The sequence below is a fragment of the Sceloporus occidentalis genome, unplaced genomic scaffold (assembly GCF_023333645.1).
Source record: "Sceloporus occidentalis isolate IW3139 unplaced genomic scaffold, rSceOcc1.0.p SCAF_25, whole genome shotgun sequence".
Taxonomy (NCBI): domain Eukaryota; kingdom Metazoa; phylum Chordata; class Lepidosauria; order Squamata; family Phrynosomatidae; genus Sceloporus; species Sceloporus occidentalis.
The window spans coordinates 3,155,756-3,174,971 of NW_028317005.1; the positions used below are offsets into that span (position 1 = coordinate 3,155,756).

At 36.9% G+C, this 19,216-nt stretch overlaps 1 protein-coding gene across 1 annotated transcript in view; it reads left to right on the forward strand.

The window, feature by feature from the left end:
* Positions 1-481: 481 nt before the first annotated feature.
* LOC149300268 (procollagen-lysine,2-oxoglutarate 5-dioxygenase 2-like) overlaps positions 482-19,216 on the forward strand; it is a 35,937-nt gene continuing 17,202 nt past the window's right edge. Inside the window, exons 1-7 of the mRNA XM_089485240.1 lie at positions 482-491; positions 2,324-2,415; positions 4,368-4,504; positions 10,420-10,583; positions 13,107-13,219; positions 14,924-14,987; positions 16,449-16,546. Coding sequence (XP_089341366.1) covers positions 2,380-2,415; positions 4,368-4,504; positions 10,420-10,583; positions 13,107-13,219; positions 14,924-14,987; positions 16,449-16,546 — 612 coding nt within the window. The 5' untranslated portion in view covers positions 482-491; positions 2,324-2,379. The remainder of the gene's footprint in view (positions 492-2,323; positions 2,416-4,367; positions 4,505-10,419; positions 10,584-13,106; positions 13,220-14,923; positions 14,988-16,448; positions 16,547-19,216) is intronic.

Here is a 19,216-nt window from a genome sequence, read left to right on the forward strand (position 1 = left end):
GGGACGCCGGGGAACGCCTCCCCGGGCTATTTAAACTTCTCAAACCTATCCACCGGTGCTCAGTTGTACTGGTGCTTCCGTACCTATTGAGCCCCTCGTATTTTTCCTGTATCTTGTTACTATTGCTGGTATCCTGACCCTGGTCTGCTCAAACGGCTATCGTGAACTTCTGGAATCCTGACCCTGGCTATTCTTACGACTTGTGTATCTCTGGCATCCTGACCCCGGTCCGCTAAACGGTTATTGTGTATCTCTGGCATCCTGACCTCGGCTTTCGATTCGGCTCCTGTGTATTTCTGGTATCCTGACCCTGGCTTTCCTAACGACTCTGAGAACCTCCGGTATCCTGACCCTGGTCTGCTTAACGGCGCTGTCCTGATCACCCGTGCTTACAGCAACACCGCCAAGTGCCCTGTTATCCACCTCAGGCCCCTTGTGCGTGTCCTGTACTGAGCAAGCGTGTTCCTTTCCTGCATCCCGGATTCCTTCTGGTAAGACGATCCTTACACAAGGTTACATTAGAGCTTATGGTGACATTCTTTACCTCGATCCCCCAATTAGGGGATAGGACATCACCAGAAAATCCACCATTTTGGCCGGAGTTCATACAGGGCTATCTCAGTGCAGAATGGATGAGTTCAAGTGGACTATTTTGTTAAATTTTAAATTTGTACAAATCTGAATGCACAAGTCTACCATTAATACGGCAGGGTTTGCAAGGTTTGTATATTTTAGGCAATGGTCTTATTTCTCTCCAGCTTAATCAGCAAAATAATATAGAACTATTTTGCAGCTGTCACAAAAAGTGGTGATTAAGCAAAATGTTTATGTTGATGGGAAGAGATTTTAACTTTTGCAAGAACACCCATTCATTTAAGGAACAGTTTAATTTCATGCACCAGACCACTTCTGTGGCAGACATTACTAAATCAATGTGGTTGGTTGCCTGTAATTAGAAGTATCTTAAAGGATTTAATTTAGATTCGGGTTTGAGCGACCAGATGTAGACATTTAGAATGGTTGGTGATATCACCCAGTATATATTACATCTTTTACTCATATTCAAGAAATATATTTTAATGTAGAGAACAGAAAATAAATAGTTTGTCCGTAACTTAAAGCTGACACCATAAATTTATATGATGCACGTTATCTCCTCTTATATCACTTTATAATACAGAATACAGTTCATTATATTCCAGAAAAAAATCTACACTTCTGTTTGGGTTTACCATATGAACTAACAATTGTAATCAAAGAAACGGGCAGTTCCAAAGTTCTACTTGTGAAATAAATTGTTAAAAAAAGCTTCAGAATTATGTTGTTTTGTATGTTCTTTCTTTGGATAACCTTATATTAAAGACATATATTTGTTTAGTAGCAGAAATTAATCTTTTAATATGGATATTTGCTACATTTTAAAGTTATGATCAAGGTACAGGGAACCTTTTTAGTTTATTTGTTTTATCCCATAAGAGTAATTCTCTCCATTAAAAATATTGCTTCTATCGCTGGCTGTTTCCATCTCCATCGTGAAGAGCGTTTAAGCACACATTTGTGTCTGACTAGACTAGTGAAGATTTATAAAGGGATTATTCAAGTTCCTGTCCTTGGCCCTGGAGAGATGCCAGATTTTTTAAATGCCTTTCAATGCCTCTCCCATTTGGATCATAAGAATTTATGTAAAATAAGATTTTATAAGCAAAGGAATGCAGCCCATGGTTCTGTAAAGATTTTTTTTTTGTTTGGAATGTAGAATATATTTTCAATATGCTTTCCTTTTTTGCTGAGGGACTGAATGTTATGATTTTTTTGTATGCTAAATGTAATAATCAATACTGTAAAAATACCAGAAGTTAAATTATCAGTACAAGTGAATCTTTATGGTTTAGTAAAGATATTTTGTGGGTGAAATGTAGAACATATTCTCAATGTGTTCCTTTCCTAATTGAGTCAATTCATTTTATCATTTATTTTATTTTTTTGTAGAAATTAAAATGATATATGCTACCTGAAAGCATAGTAACATCTGGTGGTTAATTATTTACCTGAATGTTAGAATACTCCCAGTACTATAACACTGTGTGTTTGAAAGGAACACCAGCGCTTACTTTACCATATATACATTACTTACATACCATTAAAGGCAATATCACTTCTTGCTGAAACATGTATTATTTTAACAAGATTTTAAGAATTAGCTGTTGGCACTCCTAGATTGATAGTGTTTAAGCAGGCTTAATGTAAAATAATTTGTCTATGTCTGTGTAAAAAGACTTTACAGACAAATGATTGGCATTATTTCCTGATTTTTCCCCTCTAGAAAAACTGTTGGTTTTGACAGTAGCAACACAAGAAACAGATGGCTTTCACCGGTTTATGCAGTCCGCAAAGTTTTTCAACTATAATGTTAAGGTATGTACTTTTGTATAATGTATAGTATAGACCTATAATTCTTATTGTAACTGCAGAGACACATTACCAAGTGTTGTTGCCTAATGACTTACTTTAATCTAATCTTGGAATAATTAAGTGAAAGCAGGAAAACCTAATTTTGTTTAAAGCTAGCTATATATATATATATATATATATATATATATATATATATATATATACCGTATTGGCTCGGATATAGGGCGCCCCCGTATATAGGCCGCACCCTAAAAGTTTGGTGCTTTTTTAAAGAAAAAGTTTTTATCTTTAAAAAAGCACTTTTTTAAAGAAAACGTTTTTATCTTTAAAAAAGCACCAAAAAAATATGGTGCCACTCTGTCTCCCCCCCGAGATATGCTGCCACTGTCCTCCCCCCCCGAGATATGCTGCCACTGTCCTCCTCCTCCTCCCCCCCGAGATATGCTGCCACTGTCCCCCCCCAGATATGCTGCCACTGTCCTCCTCCTCCCCGCCCGAGATATGCTGCCACTGTCCTCCTCCTCCCCCCCCGAGATATGCTGCCACTGTCCTCCTCCTCCCCCCCCAGATATGCTGCCACTGTCCCCCCCCCCCAGATATGCTGCCACTGTGCCCCCCCGACTTACCAGAGCAGACTCCCGGGTGTCTTGCGGGGCCGGCGGGGGACATCTATGCAATACGCGTATACAACTTCCGGTGCCGGCACTCAGCGGATGTGCCGGCACCGGAAGTTGTATACGCGTATTGCGTAGATGTCCCCCGCCGGCCCCGCAAGACACCCGGGAGTCTGCTCTGGTAAGTCTTGGGGGCAAAGGTAAAACGCATTCTGCGGACGGTCACCGGCTGCGGCGATGTGGGTAAACAACCCGGTGACCGTCCGCACGATGTGCTTAGACAACCTCCCATGCCGGCACCCCCCCCGTGAAAAGTGCTGGCAGGGGAGGCTGTCTGAGCGTATCGGAGGGGACAACCTCCCGTGCCGGCACCCCCCCCTGTGGAAAGTGCTGACAGGGGAGGCTGTCTGCACCGCTGCGGTGGATCTGTATCCTAACCCCGCTGCATGTCCCGGCCGTCGGGCGCTAGACCCCGAATATAGGCCGCACCCCCACTTTAAAGAAAAGTGCGGCCTATATTCGAGCCAATACGGTATATATATATATATATATATATATATATATATACAGATATTAGGAGTGCCGGTAACTATTTTTGGACTTTATATACAGATATTAGATTCCTTAATTCAAGTGAGCATACTGTACAAACCATTGTAGGCCAAAGAGCCTTGTAAAATATAACCATTATTAGTTAGAAATAAATTATTATTGTGTTATAAAGTTACATTTTCGGAAAAAGGACTTTAGGACCAATTGCCGTAGACAAACGTGTTAGACAAGGGATAAGTAAGTGATGAGGTTGAAGATCACCAAAGAAATATTTCATAAACGCCATCAAGGGTGAGACTTTTCTTTGCGCTATCATTTTGAAATGTGACTGTTCGGCCACTTATCTTGGCTGGTATGGAAACTGTGTGTAAAGGTTATTCATTTTTGCAAATTTTCTTAAAATATGAATTTAATTTTCTTTCAATGTTTTGATTAGTGTCCCAAATTATTTCTGTTTATAGAAAACAAAATATTTAAATGTTACAATATCTGTGTAAAGTAACTAAAGGTAACATTACTCTATATACATACTAGAACTTTACCTAAATGGTTTGATACCCTAAGTTAAAGTAATTTTTTGTTTTTTAAAACCAGATAATCTTTCTCAAATCTGTTAGTCTGTTGTGTTTTCGAATGAGCAGAAATCTTTATAAAGATGAAAAGGGTTTTCCCCCAGATTTCTTTGAATGTAGATCTCAAATCTGTTTTTTTATTTTACAATGGTGGACGTTTTTGCAATAAACTAACACATAATAATGTAATACCCTTTTAACTGTAATCTTTCCATAGGTTCTTGGCAGCGGAATGGAATGGAAAGGTGGTGATGTAGCCAATTCAATAGGTGGAGGGCAGAAAGTCCGTTTGTTAAAAGAAGCTTTGGAAAGCTTTGCTGACCAAGAGGATCTTGTAGTTCTTGTTACAGACAGGTAACCCTTCGACCTACGAAGGAATAATTAAGTGCATGTGTTTGGCTGTTCAATATAAAGTACTAATCTATCATTCACACTCACAGAGAGACAGCTTATTATTATTGCTTGCATTGTATTAAATTTAATGGGGGGTTCAGTTATCAAAGCAAAAGTGGCTTTCTTGTAAGTGTTGTAAAGGATTTATCGTCAGTTTGTTTCCTATTAAGAATATATCATAAAGCCAAGCTCCATTTAACTGTAGATGTATTTATGTTTACAAGTGAGTTAACTGGCTCAAACAGTATGTCTTTACAAATTAACTTTTTATGATAGTATGTATTGTATTTACTTTTTAAATATTATGATGTATTTTATTGTAGTGTGCTTTGTACGTACTTTACAATGCATTCACAATGCAATGCAAGCAGTAGCCCTTCTCCAGTAGTCAGTCAATGGCAGAACTTACCACACACACGTACACGGGTCTGAACAGCACACAGTATTACCAGCACTCAAGCTCACTGTAGGTGAGTGTATTATATCTAGGTAGATGTGTTCGCCAAACTAATCCCCTTTCAGGGCATTTAGCTGAGGATTTTGGAAGATGGCAATTGTTAGGGGATTCTAAAGAATCTTACATTACTTACATTTTGGAGAAGCTGCACCACTGCAGTCTGACTTTGTGTGCGAGCTGTGGCTGTTTGAAGTAGCCCGTCATTGGCAAGAAAGAATTCCTATTGACGTCATATACTGTATATGTTAAAGTGCATACAGTGGCTGGAATGTATCTTTAATGAATAGAAAAATATTTCTAAATGAGGCGTGCATCCTGCAAATGCATTTCTATAAGTAGTAGTAAGTTTAGTTGGCAAATAAATGTTGGTCATTTGTTGAAGAAGTGTTGAAAAAAGTTTTGAACTCTCGATTTTGGGTATGATTTTGTGATCTGTGTTTAACTATTTTGATATTCATTTGACGATGTGATAAAGAACAGCTGTTGATACTATACAGACCCAGCACTCATACATGTGTTTGATATTGCTGCCAGAATGAGGTCATCTTAAGAGTTATAGAATATCAAAATCCAAACCTTAAAAAAGCATACTGCTTTGTAGATTATAGATGTAAAGTGATACATGTTTCTCATAGCTTCTCATATAGTTTGCTTGCTTCCCCTGACCCCTGTTTTGAGTCACGGGCAGAAGTGGGCTGAAGTGGGCATTAACAACACGACCATCTCTCCTACTAACCAGGCCCAATGCCTTGGGGTCATCCTTGACTCAAAACTCTCCTTTATCCAGGGCCGGACCGACAATGGAGCCGCACGTTGCCTTTTTTTTTTAAAGCCGAGAAGAGAGAGGGCGCCGAGTGGTTTTATCTTACCAAGTTGTCAGTACCTGCTCGACGTCCCTCACTCTCTCCTCTGCGAGCCCTCTAGCTCGGTCTCGGGTGCCGGCTTGTAATGTTGAGCACCGGAAGATGACGTCATTTCTGGCGCTCAGCATTACAAGCCGAGACCGAGCAGGGAGACTCCCCGCAGGACTGCTGAAAGGTAAGGAGAGGAAGGGTATATAATGGGGGGGGGGGCAGGGAGAGGAAGGGTAGATAATGGGGGGGCGGCAGGGAGAGGAAGGGTAGATAATGGGGGGGAGGAAGGGTAGATAATGGGGTCGGCAGGGAGAGGAAGGGTAGATAATGGGGGGGAGGAAGGGTAGATAATGGGGGGCGGCAGGGAGAGGAAGGGTAGATAATGGGGGGAGGCAGGGAGAGGAAGGGTAGCTAATGGGGGGAGTGGCAGGGAGAGGAAGGGTAGATAATGGGGGGGGCACGGCATTTTAAACTTCGTCCCAGGCGGCATTTTGTCTTGGGCCGGCCCTGCCTTTATCCCTCACATTCAGTCCCTCACCAGATCCTGCGGCTTGCACCTAAACAACATTCACTTATCATTTCCCGTCTTAACTATTGCAACACTCTTCTGGTTGGCATTCCGCTGTCTCGACTCTCTCCTCTGCAGTCTTTCCTAAATGCTGCAGCTAGACTTTTTTTCCTTGCACACTGCTTTTCTTCTGCTTTCCCACTCTGAAATTTTCCAGTTGCTCCCAATTACTTTTAGAATTAAATTTAAAATCCTTGTACTAATATATAAGGCTCTCCATAACACTGCTCCTCCATACATTTCTGCTCTCATAAACAAATATTCCCCTTCTCGATCTTTACGTTCTTCCCGTGGGCTAAGGCTCTCCTTCTCACTTATCACCTATTCCCTTTCCTGTCTACAAGACTTTGCTCCTGCTGCCCCATATCTCTGGAACCTACTTCCATTGAGGTGATGGAGAAAGAGGCAAATGCTTGGGGGAGGGGATTCTGCAAAATCCCTCCGTGTATTTTTTAAGAGAGATTTTTAAGAGGTTATTTAAAGAGGCTCAAGTTCCAATAATTAATGAATCCTATATTCATTTATTTATATTAATGTATTCATATATTTATTTTTTTGGGAGCCATTTCATGAATTTCCCAGGCTGCTGTAGGAACTACATCAATAGGCTTATCAGTATGATGATGTAACTTAAACAAAACTGGACCTAGTCATTCACTAACTAAATTAAAACAAATACTATATAGAGTGTGGAAATAGTACAGAATTAAGCAAAGTCCCTTTGATTCCCATTATTTGATTTCCATGAACAAATAGTATTTTAATTAAGAGTCAGGATTTAAAGTAGGGCAATGAAACCACATACACAGGGCACTTTGCCGCCCCAATCCCTTTTTTTTTTTTAAAAAAGCGAAAGAGAGAAAGGCGCCCCTCTCTCTCTCCTCTGCGGCGAGTCTCCCTGTTCGGTCTCGGTGCCGGCTTGTAATGCTGAGTGCCGGAAGATTTCCGGCGCTCAGCATTACAAGCCGGCACCGAGACCGAACAGGGAGACTCGCCGCAGGACTGCTGAAAGGTAAGTACAAGGGGGGGGGGACGGAGGGAGAGGAAGGGTAGATAATGGGGGGGGCAGGGACGGAGGGAGAGGAAGGGTAGATAATGGGGGGGGCAGGGACGGAGGGAGAGGAAGGGTAGATAATGGGGGGGGCGGCAGGGACGGAGGGAGAGGAAGGGGGGGGGGCATTTTAAAATTCGCCCCAGGCGGCATTTTGCCTTGGGCCGGCCCTGCACATACAGCTGCAGTTTAAAATGTTCAAGTATGCTACATAAATCATTCTAGGTCTTTTACCACCTAGTGAATCAAATTTTATATATTGTTCCTTTAACTTGTTCACTTTTCAGTTATATTTGTTCTCTTAACTTAAGAAAACATTGGCATTCCTGGAATATTTTAATATGATAGCAGATATTCTACTAGGATAAGTGAAATAAAAGAAACCTATATATGTCATAAAACTTACTGAACTAGATAAAATCCTAGCATGTTTTTTTTTTAATTAGACATGCTAAAAAAATGAGACTTAAAGTGGACCTGTCATGGGCTCAGATAATGGGGTCCACTGCAGGTACATATGACACATTATGCATACATTGTGCTGGTGAGATAATCAGCATGTGTGTATGTATAAACTATGTGTTGCTGGTGCCAGTTCCTGGAGGCTTAAGTATGGCTACCTGGGTGCTGCGCATGCATGTGCACTAAACTACTCATAGTGGAGAGGATTCTGGGTGCACATGTGGACACTCACGTTTTTATCCCAATGCTGGATTAATGTTGGCATAAACTTAAAAAAGAGGAATATTTCAGATTTAAAAAAAAACTTCAACCCCCATACATTTCTTAGAAAATTGGCTACGCAGACATATAGATGATAAGTTGTCCCCTCAAAGTGACACCTTGTCATTTTTGTAATGACAGAAGCATTTTAAATATTTCTAAAAAAAAAAAAAAGACAAAATTTGGTATTCAGATTCCTAGTTGCCCCTGGGACCTGGGATTGCTGATATCTCTTGGGTTGACTAGTTTTGCCAGACCCAACTGAGGTTGCATTCTTAAAACACAGATTTTTGGGGTATGGGAATAATAAAATAAGCCTTGTGATAGGATATAGTGTGTGTGTGTGTAGTTTTGAAAATGGGTCTGGCTAAACACAATTCCCGTACCCCAATAAAAGAGCACACTGAAACCTGAAGAGTTGTCAGGTACGGGTGTAGGCCCAAATATACCTGTGGCCCCCTAAATTAATAAATTAATCATTTTCTAATTCAACTGCTTTTTGCAGGACACTAGTGAGTCACCTTGGACCATATTTTCTGTTCAAATGAGAGTTAGCTTAGTAAATTTGTTGTACAGTTCTTGCGATTGGCTGCAAACTTTTTTTACAAACTTGCAAGCACTCACAGTTTAGTGAATAAATCCCACAGACATAAGAAATGCAACTTCACTTCAGGTGCGAATTATTGGTTGATATCCTAATTCTAGAATCCTAATTATTTTTGGAAATATCACACTCCTCATGATCAATAAATGTAATATAATGTTTGATGTGTGATAATACAGCATTTAATAGTGGAGGTTGTATATTTCTTTTTACTGAAACAGATGTATTCCATCATACAGACACATGGAAATGGGAATGCCTCTGGCAGTAGTGTTTAGATTAAAAGTAATTTAAACATCTGGTGTTGGGGGAATAAGCTTTCCCTATACTCAAACCTCACCTACATTTTCTTGTACTAATCAATCAGAATTCCCTTGACTTTTTACATCAGATGGGGTTTAAAAATATACATGACACTATTACAAGGAACACTTAACATTTTTACTTATTTGTAATTAATATCCTTTTTTGTTGACATTTACAAATCTGTGTCCCTACCTTTCTGTTTTAGCAAGTACTCAGATATGTTTGGCCCTTTGGGTGCCCAAGGCACTCCTGCCAGATTATCTCTATTTAAATAAATGATATTATCTCTTACTTTCTATAGTAGTTGCTAATATGTGATGTGCATGAATATATTTATTTATTTGTAATAAATTTTACCAGAAAGGATACATTGTGATTTATCTTGTTTTTAACTATCTTGTTTTTAACTATAATCTGGGTTCACAAACATTGCTATATCTCAGTCTATCACATCAAATAGACACACACACACACACACACACACAGTAACTGGAATAACCAGTGTGTTTAAAAAAAAAGTTATAAATGATCTGTCTCGGCAAATCCTTATCTCTTAACATTGTGGTTATAATCCAATTAAAGCATGAGTATTATATGAGTAATTCGAATGTGGCTTTAGAGTTTCTTCTTTAGAAATGGGTGGGTATCATCATCAAAAAAATGGCAGATATATATTTTTTTCATTTTGGCCACCTAAATTTCTTGGATAATTATTTTACTAATGGAGCTCCATGCAGGTAAGTATAGGGAGGTTACATCATACTCTTCATAGGGATGCTTTGTAATCTCTGAACTATTCTATAAATGTCATATTGTTACCCCCTTACACATCCAGGATTCGGGAGAATAACCAATTTACTTGACCTAGCATGCATGTTATTGTAGATGTTTCGGCGACAGCGTGAATGTTTTTTTGTTTGTTGTTTTTACTGTAAGTCCCCTTTTGACCATCAATAGACTTTAAGCTGCTGTATTTGCTTTGTAAGCACATGCTGGTTATCTGGTTTCTGTCTGTTAGACAGAAGATTTAGCTTTGTTTTCTTCCCTGGGTTGACAAGAGAGAAAGGTCAGACATTTTTTTAGAAAGAAACATTTGCTATACCTCAATATTCCATTTTCACAATGCTGGCCAGATACTGGAACACATTTATAAAACGTTTTAACAATTTCACATTTAAGTACACCATAGCCAAGTTAGAGTGGTTTTGGATTTTTTACAATAGAAAATATATTTTATAAAAAAAATATAATTTATGTACCATATTAAGTATGCATAGCATTTCATAGAATTGTCAACTGGTGTTTTCTTGTAGCTATGATGTCCTGTTTGCTGGAGGCCCAGAAGAATTGCTCAAAAAGTTCCAGCAAGCCAACCATAAAGTTATTTTTTCGGCCGATGGCTTAATATGGCCAGATAAACGATTAGTTGAAAAATATCCTGTTGTGAGAAGTGGGAAACGATTCCTTAATTCAGGAGGTAAGATAATTCATTTTTAAATCAGATATTTACAGAATTTCAGAGGATTTTAATGGTTTACACTGGACAATTTAACATATTTCTGTTAACCTTTTCAAAATGATAGCTGTTCAAAATTATATTTCAGTATAGTTTAATAATTGCATACATTATTATTTTTATATCAGTAGCTCTATAATATTTCTGCTATTTTTGCAGTGTTTTAGCATTACTAAAAAAAAAAAAAATTGAAAAAAAAACCAACTAAAAATCAATTTGTTCATGTAACTTTTTCTTGGATATTGCTTTCTCCTCTTTTTCTTAAAATAAAAATAGGCTGTTAAAAAATTGCCCACTGTTAGAAAAGTGGCCACAGATATTTGCACCCATGTTCTAATGAAGTGCTGTTTAGAAAATATTTCACTTTTTTTCATCCTGGAATAAACTGTTATTAATACCTACATTTGTTTGACCATAAAAACTAATTTTAGTAAATAGTCTGTGATGTTCATTTCTTTCTGTGGAGCCCATTTTATTCATTGCGCTGCCGAATGACAGCTCTAAATATGGAGATTACCATTGAGAATGAAACAATTTGCATATTCCCTTTTACAGAAAGTATTATTTTGTTTGGTTACGATATGCCACGATATAATTAAGGCCAGAGGTAACGTGAAACTTAATATGAGGAGGACCAGTTACAGATTACATGTTCTTTGCAAATACCCCCACTTTACAATTGCTTGGTGGGAAGTTATAAACTAAATTTGGAACCCACTCAAGCCAAAGGCACTCACAGTGCTGTGTAGAAATCCTCAACCTGCAATCAGTCTTGCTGACCTTTTGCTCAAGACTGTGGCAGTAGATGCAGAGACTGTCATAGCTGCTTTGTTCAATTTACCATGCTTAATCTGGTCTTGGTGATCACTTTTAGAATTGTTGACTCAATATTTATCGCTTGGAGGAAAGAAATCAAAAGAGGAGATGTGATAGAAACATTTAATTCCTTCAGGCCTGGGGGTTTTCATAACCTAAGGACCAGATTTTTTTTTGTAATTTTTTCCATATGTTTGTAAAACCATGATTCCCCTTTTCCATATATGATGAACCTGTGCAAATTATACATGATTTTATTCAAGAAAAGTAGGACCTTCTTAAAATCAAACTTAAAAACTAAAAACTTAAACTAAAATCAAATGAAAAATAATAATCGATAATGTTTTGCAATTTTCTAGAAAAAACATGCTGAGCCTTTCCTCTCCTTAAGTGAACTTCCAGTGGTGGTCAGCACTAGCGGTGTACCAGCGCTTGTGCTGTCACACACAATTGGTCAGCTAAAAGCCAATAATGCTGGCTTCTTCTGACAAGGAAGAGTCCAGGCAGTCAAAGGAGACGTCCCTGTCGCTCCGACAAAGTCATGTACTAATATGTTCTAATGTGCTTCATGGCACAGGTTTTAATGATGGACAGTTATGTCATAAGAGGACTGAACAAGTTAAATAAGGATTTAAAAAAGTACATGAGGGAGTTTGTTTCAAAGGAGAAACACTGTTAGAACAATATGTTATAATCTAACACTAAAGGGTCAGTGATTTATATGTAATGTAAGGAAAAATAATAGTACTGATGTTGGCTCATAATCTTAAAAAGCATTTTCATGTGGGGATTGCTTCCTGAAAAAAAACACTAAACATTGCTTTTTTATTTGCTATCTCTGTCATGATGAGTCTTCTTTAACCAATATGTCTTTCAATCTCTAATCCCATTCTATGTTTTGCTTTATATTCATACTTTGTCTTGTACCTATACTATATGGACAAAAGTATTGAGACACCTGACCATTACACCAATAAAGACTTTTATGACATTGCATTTTAAGTACATAGACATTAATATGTAGCTGGTCTCTACTTTGCAGCTATAACAGCTTCTACTTTTCTGGGAAGGCTTTCCACAATATTTTGTAGTGTTTCTGCTGGAATTTTTGCGAATGTATCCAGTAGACCATTTGTGAGGTCAGGCACTGATGTTGGACAAGAATAGGATTGAGGTCAGGGCTATGTGCGGGCTAGTCAAGTACTTCCACACCAAAAATCATCCAACCATGTCTTCATGGACCATGCTTTGTTTACTGGGGCACAGTTATGCTGGAATAGAAAAAGGGCCTTCCCCAAACTGCTCCCACGAAGTTGGAAGCATAGCATTGTCCAAAATGTCTTGGTATGCTGAAGCATTAAGATTTCCCTTCATTGGAAGTAAGTGGCCCAACCCCTGAAAAACAGCCCCATACCATTGTCCCTCCTCCACAAAACTTTACATTTGGCACAATGCAGTCAGGCAGGTAATGTTCTCCTGTCATCTGCCAAACCCAGGCTCACCCATCAGACTGCCAAACAGAGAAGCGTATTTCCTCACTCTGCAGAACATGTTTCCACTGTTCCAGAGTGCTCTACACTCAATGTATTAAAAAAAATATTTTAAAAACATAATTGTTTAGAATGTTTTTTTTCTGTGTTGTTTTTTAATTGCTTTGTCTGATTGCAGGATTTATGGGATACCTGGCAAATATTAAGCAAATTGTCCAACAATGGAATTTGCAAGATAATGATGATGATCAACTCTTCTACACAAAAATCTTCATAGATAACCCTCAAAGGGTAAGTAGAGCATTCTTAATGTAATATACTTAATTACAGAGTTCTTGGTTCACCAGTAAATTCTATATTATAGGCATTCCCAGGGGTAATCAAACCCTAACACAAAAATTATTTGTACAAAACAAAATGAATCATATAAAAAAACTAAACTTTTAATATATATATATCCCACTTAAATACCAAATAATCAATGTAGTATGAAAAGAGATACATATTTGATTAAATTACTAGATTAACATGAAAAGAGATAAATATGATTAAAATTACTAAATTAACTGGAAGTCCAAGAGCTATTAGAGGTAATAGTCCTGGCTAAATGATGCTTGACACTATGCCTTTAAGAACATAACCTGAGGGAAAGGAGAAACCAACATTCTAATCCTCTTAGCCAAATTCCTAATAATGTGCCCGACCCATGTTTCTACAGGCTCAATCTACTGTATCACTTGGGGATTCTAAATGCCTTGGGAATAGCATAGTGAAGGCATAGTGTCCACCATCATCTAGCAATGACTATACCAAGGTTAGAGTAAGGTGTGAATTGGTGACCCCTGTGACTACTACCTCTAATAGCTCATGGACTGCCAGTTAATTTAATCATATTTATATATTTTTGAGTTAATGTAGTAGTTTAATCAAAGTTTTATCTCTTCTCCTGATATCTTGATTACTTGAATGTTTTAGTGGGATATCTAAATATTTATTTTTTTATGATAGGATTCCTTTTGTTTTGTACAAATAATGTAATATACTTAGCTTGGGTTGGTTAGATTAGACAATAATACTAAAAATATTGTTTTGTTATATTTCATGCAAAGAGTTCTATTCCTTTTTGGCTACGCTAAAGTCTTTACGATACATATATCCCAATAGGTGGCTTAATTCATGGGGTAAATACGGTAAATAATGAAAACCATAAGTGAGTACTTTTTTAGTCTTAGATGAAGAGGACAAATATGGATTAACTGAATAGGCAGCTGTGACCAAATTGAGTTTTGCTTTAATCCCCAAATTCCCCATCTGTATTTTATACTGTTCCATGTAGTTTCATCACTTTAGTCTAGTCTGAAATACAGACACATCGATGTTCCATTTGAAATTGTGTGTCTGCAAAACTGAAGCATTTTTTTTAAGTTTAAAATTTTAAGGAACCTAATAAAGAATTTGTTATGGGTATTATATTTTGTTAAATCTTATGATAAACCAAGTAGAATGCATATGTTCATATTTTTAAAAGATTCTCAGTTGTGTAGATCGAAATCTGGTATAAGGAACATTGACGTTGGTTAAAAAGAATTCCATTGTTTTTGATACTAAGGCAAACACAATAATTATTTCTCTGAGCAGGAGATAAAAGTTGATACATTCATATGGCATTCTTACAGAAACAAAATCAGTCATACACTGTATAGATAGAAAAGTTTACATTAGACAAGGATATCACATTAAGATCAGCTTACTTTGAAGTCAGTTATGATATGTAGTTAGTATCAAATGTCTTTGCTCTAACAAAAGATGTCAATGAGTAAGATATATGGATGCAGGGTTACAGAAGTTAAATATTGGTATATGTTTTCTAAGGGGAAAAAATCCCTCCTACTATTGTATGTCAGCTTTTTAATAAAGACAAAAACATGTGTCCTTTTGTAACAGGGCTTTCCAAAAGTTATTTGTTGATTCAAACATGCCTTTTTGTCTTTTTAGGAACATATCAATATTACCTTGGATCACAAGTGTAGAATTTTCCAGAATCTGAATGGAGCAGTTGGTATGATCAATTACATTATATATATATATATATATATATATATATATATATATATATATATATAAATATATATATATAATATATCTATGTGAAAAAAAACATCTGAACCTTATTTTTGACAACACCATAGCTATTAGGTGAAAAATAAAATACCTATCACTTAAATCTAACTCATGTTGTTATAAAAAATCTTAAAATAGTAACTGTGACCCATACTTAGTAAAAATCAATCTGTATTTTAAAGTATCCTGTAGGTATTGAGAATTGTTTGTTGCAGATAAGTCTAAGAGGACAAGCACCTGCAAGTACTTCTGCAACACATGGATTGTCCTCTCTAAGTCACTCACTGATTAGGAACACTCAAAACTTGAGGGAACCTTGTTACTTAGTTCTGTCCAAACTCCAACTACATTAGTACTTTCCCAAATAAAGATTTTTTGGTGAAATGTAACAATATATTATTCATATCTAAGAAAATGTGTGAATGTTTTTTTTTTTACTGGAACACAATGGATATGGATTAACAAAACATATTTAACACTAGCTGTCTAATTGTTGCCAAATCTTGCTTCAGTTTAATATCCTAAAACGTACCATATGTTTCATCATATCCTCTCAAGCCATATAGTAAAATCCCCAAGTATATTTAACAACCGCCAAAATGTGTAATTGAAATAAGTGAGCAATATAATAGGCGTTTTCTTTTATTTACCAGCATTAGGGTTTGAGTTTAAAATAAATGTTGCGGCCATTATAAAACAGAATTTTAGCAAAGGTGTTCTGTAGCACCTCTCTAATAGGGGTATTTTAGAGGCCTTTTGTAGTTTGCTTAACCTATCCAATGCTTTTAAGCCAGAATGCAGGCAATTAAAAACATATGAAGCTAAACATCTGGAGAGCTGACCATTGGCTGCACAACTACAGAAATAACCAAGATTATGTGAACAGTCAAATGAGATTAGTTGAATTATGGTGTTTACGTCTGCTAAAAAGATGCTGTTTCACAAGGAATTAACCTCAGGACAACCTGTTTCCTGGGGCACATCTGTGGGCTACGTGCATACTCAATATAATTTACCAGCTATGCCATAACTTAGATTTAAAAGTGCAATGGTACCACTCTGCTCTAAATCATAGTAATGTAAATAAGATAATGCATTTTATTATATACTACTTATCCTCCTGGTGAACGGAGCCATTTAGTTAATGTGCATATCAGAGGTTTATGTAAATAGTTGAAGAAAAAAAAATAAAAAAAAAATCAAAATCAGTCTTAAGGATAGTATTCCAGAGGAGTAATGAATGCTACCATGTTACTGACACATGGATCTCACACACACCTTTCTTTGTAGCCAAAAGTTGTTTTGTGTGACACCAGTGTCCCATTGATTGTCATAATTATCTGAATAACCATAATATGTGGTGTTGATGTTTATTTTTTATTTTTCATTTTTATTGCAGATGAAGTTACGTTACAGTTTGAACAGGGCAAAGCTAGAGCAAAAAATTCTCAATATGACACATTTCCAGTCTTAATACATGGGAATGGACCAACAAAGGTACAGTAAAGGACATATTATTTCTGTTATACTTTCAAGAAATCTTTAACTGACATTTATATAGTTGTCTGTTATTACTAAAAACACTTAGCTGCACAAATCCAGGCGTTGAGTAGTGAGGGCCCAGACCCTGGAGAAGCTGTAAAGGAACAGTAATTTAAAATATATCACATGCGTTCTTTTGCCAAAGAGTCTTACAAAATGAGGCCCATGGCCATATCCTCTATAACAGGCCACACTGGCCCTCTTCCAGTTTTACAGCACAGACCTCAAACGCAGCTCCAACATTGCTCCCCTGGGATGGAATCATGGCTCCCAGCCCTCCCTCCAGGGCCACCTTCCCACCTCTTTTCACACCCACAAGTGTTGTGATTTGGACTCCTGGAATGTTGGGGAGTATAAATTTATTTTAAGGGCAGATTTACTTCTCATATATTGTGAAGTAAAAAAATAATCTAGTCAAAACCATTCAGTGAGATCTGCACAGCAGTTGATGTAATCAGAAGGTGTACTTTTTTTTGTGTATTTGAAGTTTTTATGAATTGCTCGCATATTTATCAATTAACCAGAAGCAAATAGTTTCCAAGCAGAAAAAAGTTCTATATTACTGAAATACCCCAATCTCTCCATAATTATTGTAATTAAATCCTCTAGAGTTTAGGAACTATTTTAACCTCTATGTACCTTATAATCTTTTTTAAATGAAAGACAAGACACACGGAAATGTATTTTTATTTGGAAACACTGCGTCATATTTCTACTTTTTCTGTGCAGGATGACTCACTGGCTAATTCAGGTTTGGGCTTCAGTCTTTGGTTATTAGTGAGATTTATGTGGGCTTGCATCTTGTAACATAAGTTCTTTTGGGGCCATGCTGTGGACAGCACTTTATGGGTTAAAGCATCCATTTACATTGTCTTATATTCCCTGACGATTTACTTTTGTCAGGAAACACTGGAAAAAATGTTTGAAAGGAGGAAAAACTGCCTTACATGAGACAGGCTAGACTGTCAGACTGATGTCATCTGGAAAGCATTTGCTGCCTTCATTGCAAGCTAGTTTGCGGTTTCTGTCTCATCATCATACCTTTTACTTTTTTTTTTACAGTTCCTCCACATAAGCTAATCACACATTATAATGGCAATAAAATACCATGAAAGGATCTTGTTAAAGTTATTTTTCTAATGTTGTTTGCTATTAATGTGCTTATTTGCTCATGATATAAATTGCTAATGATAAAATCTAAATGAGGGAAAAGTAATGATGAGAATAGAGGGTGCATCACTCTGTAAATGGAATCTTGTAAAATCAGCCTGTAAAGCAACTTCTGTAAGTATTGTAATCTCTTTCCATGCACTTTCTCTTTCTGTGGAAACTTCCTGCTCCCAAGAGCTGACTCTATATTAGACATTATATCATGTAAACAAGGTTTATGTAACGAATGAATGAACAGAATAAGTGTCTCTCTGTAGGAAAAAAAAGTGTCTCTCTGTAGGAGGGAGTTTCTGTCCATAATTCACTTCATTGTCCAGAGGACTAGGGAAGCTTATTTTATTTATTTATTTATTTTAAATGCTGGTCACAACATGTTTTATCCCCCACTATCCATCTTTTTTGACTTCAGAGTGTATAAAAGTGTTCTGAATTGCTAAAAGTCACAATGTATTTAGGAAAAAAACCAGAACGTCTTGTTTATACATTTGATTTGTAAACATACTTAAAATAACTTTCCTTAATTGCATAATCGGATATCAATAAGTTACATGCCCCCCTAGCTAGTCCTCCAACCACTCTCCCTGTAACAAAAGAGCACTGTCTTTAGATATGTTAGAGGTACAGTGTTTTGCCTCTATGCGTAGGATATTTTTTACAGGATATAAACTGAAGCAATTTCTAAACTTGGCAAGCTATGTGTGAGCTCTGTGAGAAGGTTTCCCCTGAAGTCATGTTTATATAAATACCGAATGATCTCTAGGGAGCTGACCCCGAGACCACAAATTCAAGAATATTAAGATGGAAATAAGAAACTGGGATTGGAATTTGAATAGGATACACAGATGCTTTACATAGTACATACATTTCACTGTTAACTGTTTAAAGCTTGTAATGTTCTTGCACATGTTCTTGCATCTCAATCATGTAAATCCAACTTGCCACTTTCCTTTGTCTGTGTATTGGAGTATAAAGTGGATCATTCATGAGCTTGTACCAGTTGGTGCCACATCAGACTTGGCATCAGGCTTGGTATTCCTTGTCATAAGTTTAACATTTTCAGAGAAACTGTCCAGCTAAATGCAATAGACATATAGTAAAATAACATATACTTGCTGTATATATAAACACATGGATAACAGCATCAACAATTCAGTTTTTGAATGGAATAACATTCTCAACACAGTTTTATAAATTTAAAAGTAAAATAAATTAATAAAACAGTGACATTTTAAAAATTGTCCATGACCCACCCTCATTTTATTATGTCTATTCAAATATCTTGGAACTCCGTACATTTTTTAAATGGTATATTTGTGTGGCCTTCATTGATGTTGCCGGTCTTCTCAGTAATCCCCTGTGCTCTATAATTGTGAAATAAAAGTGTTCATGCTTTCATCTAAGAGAGAAAGACAAGGATGATTTGTGCACTTCTGTCAGGATCCACTCACTGCTGCC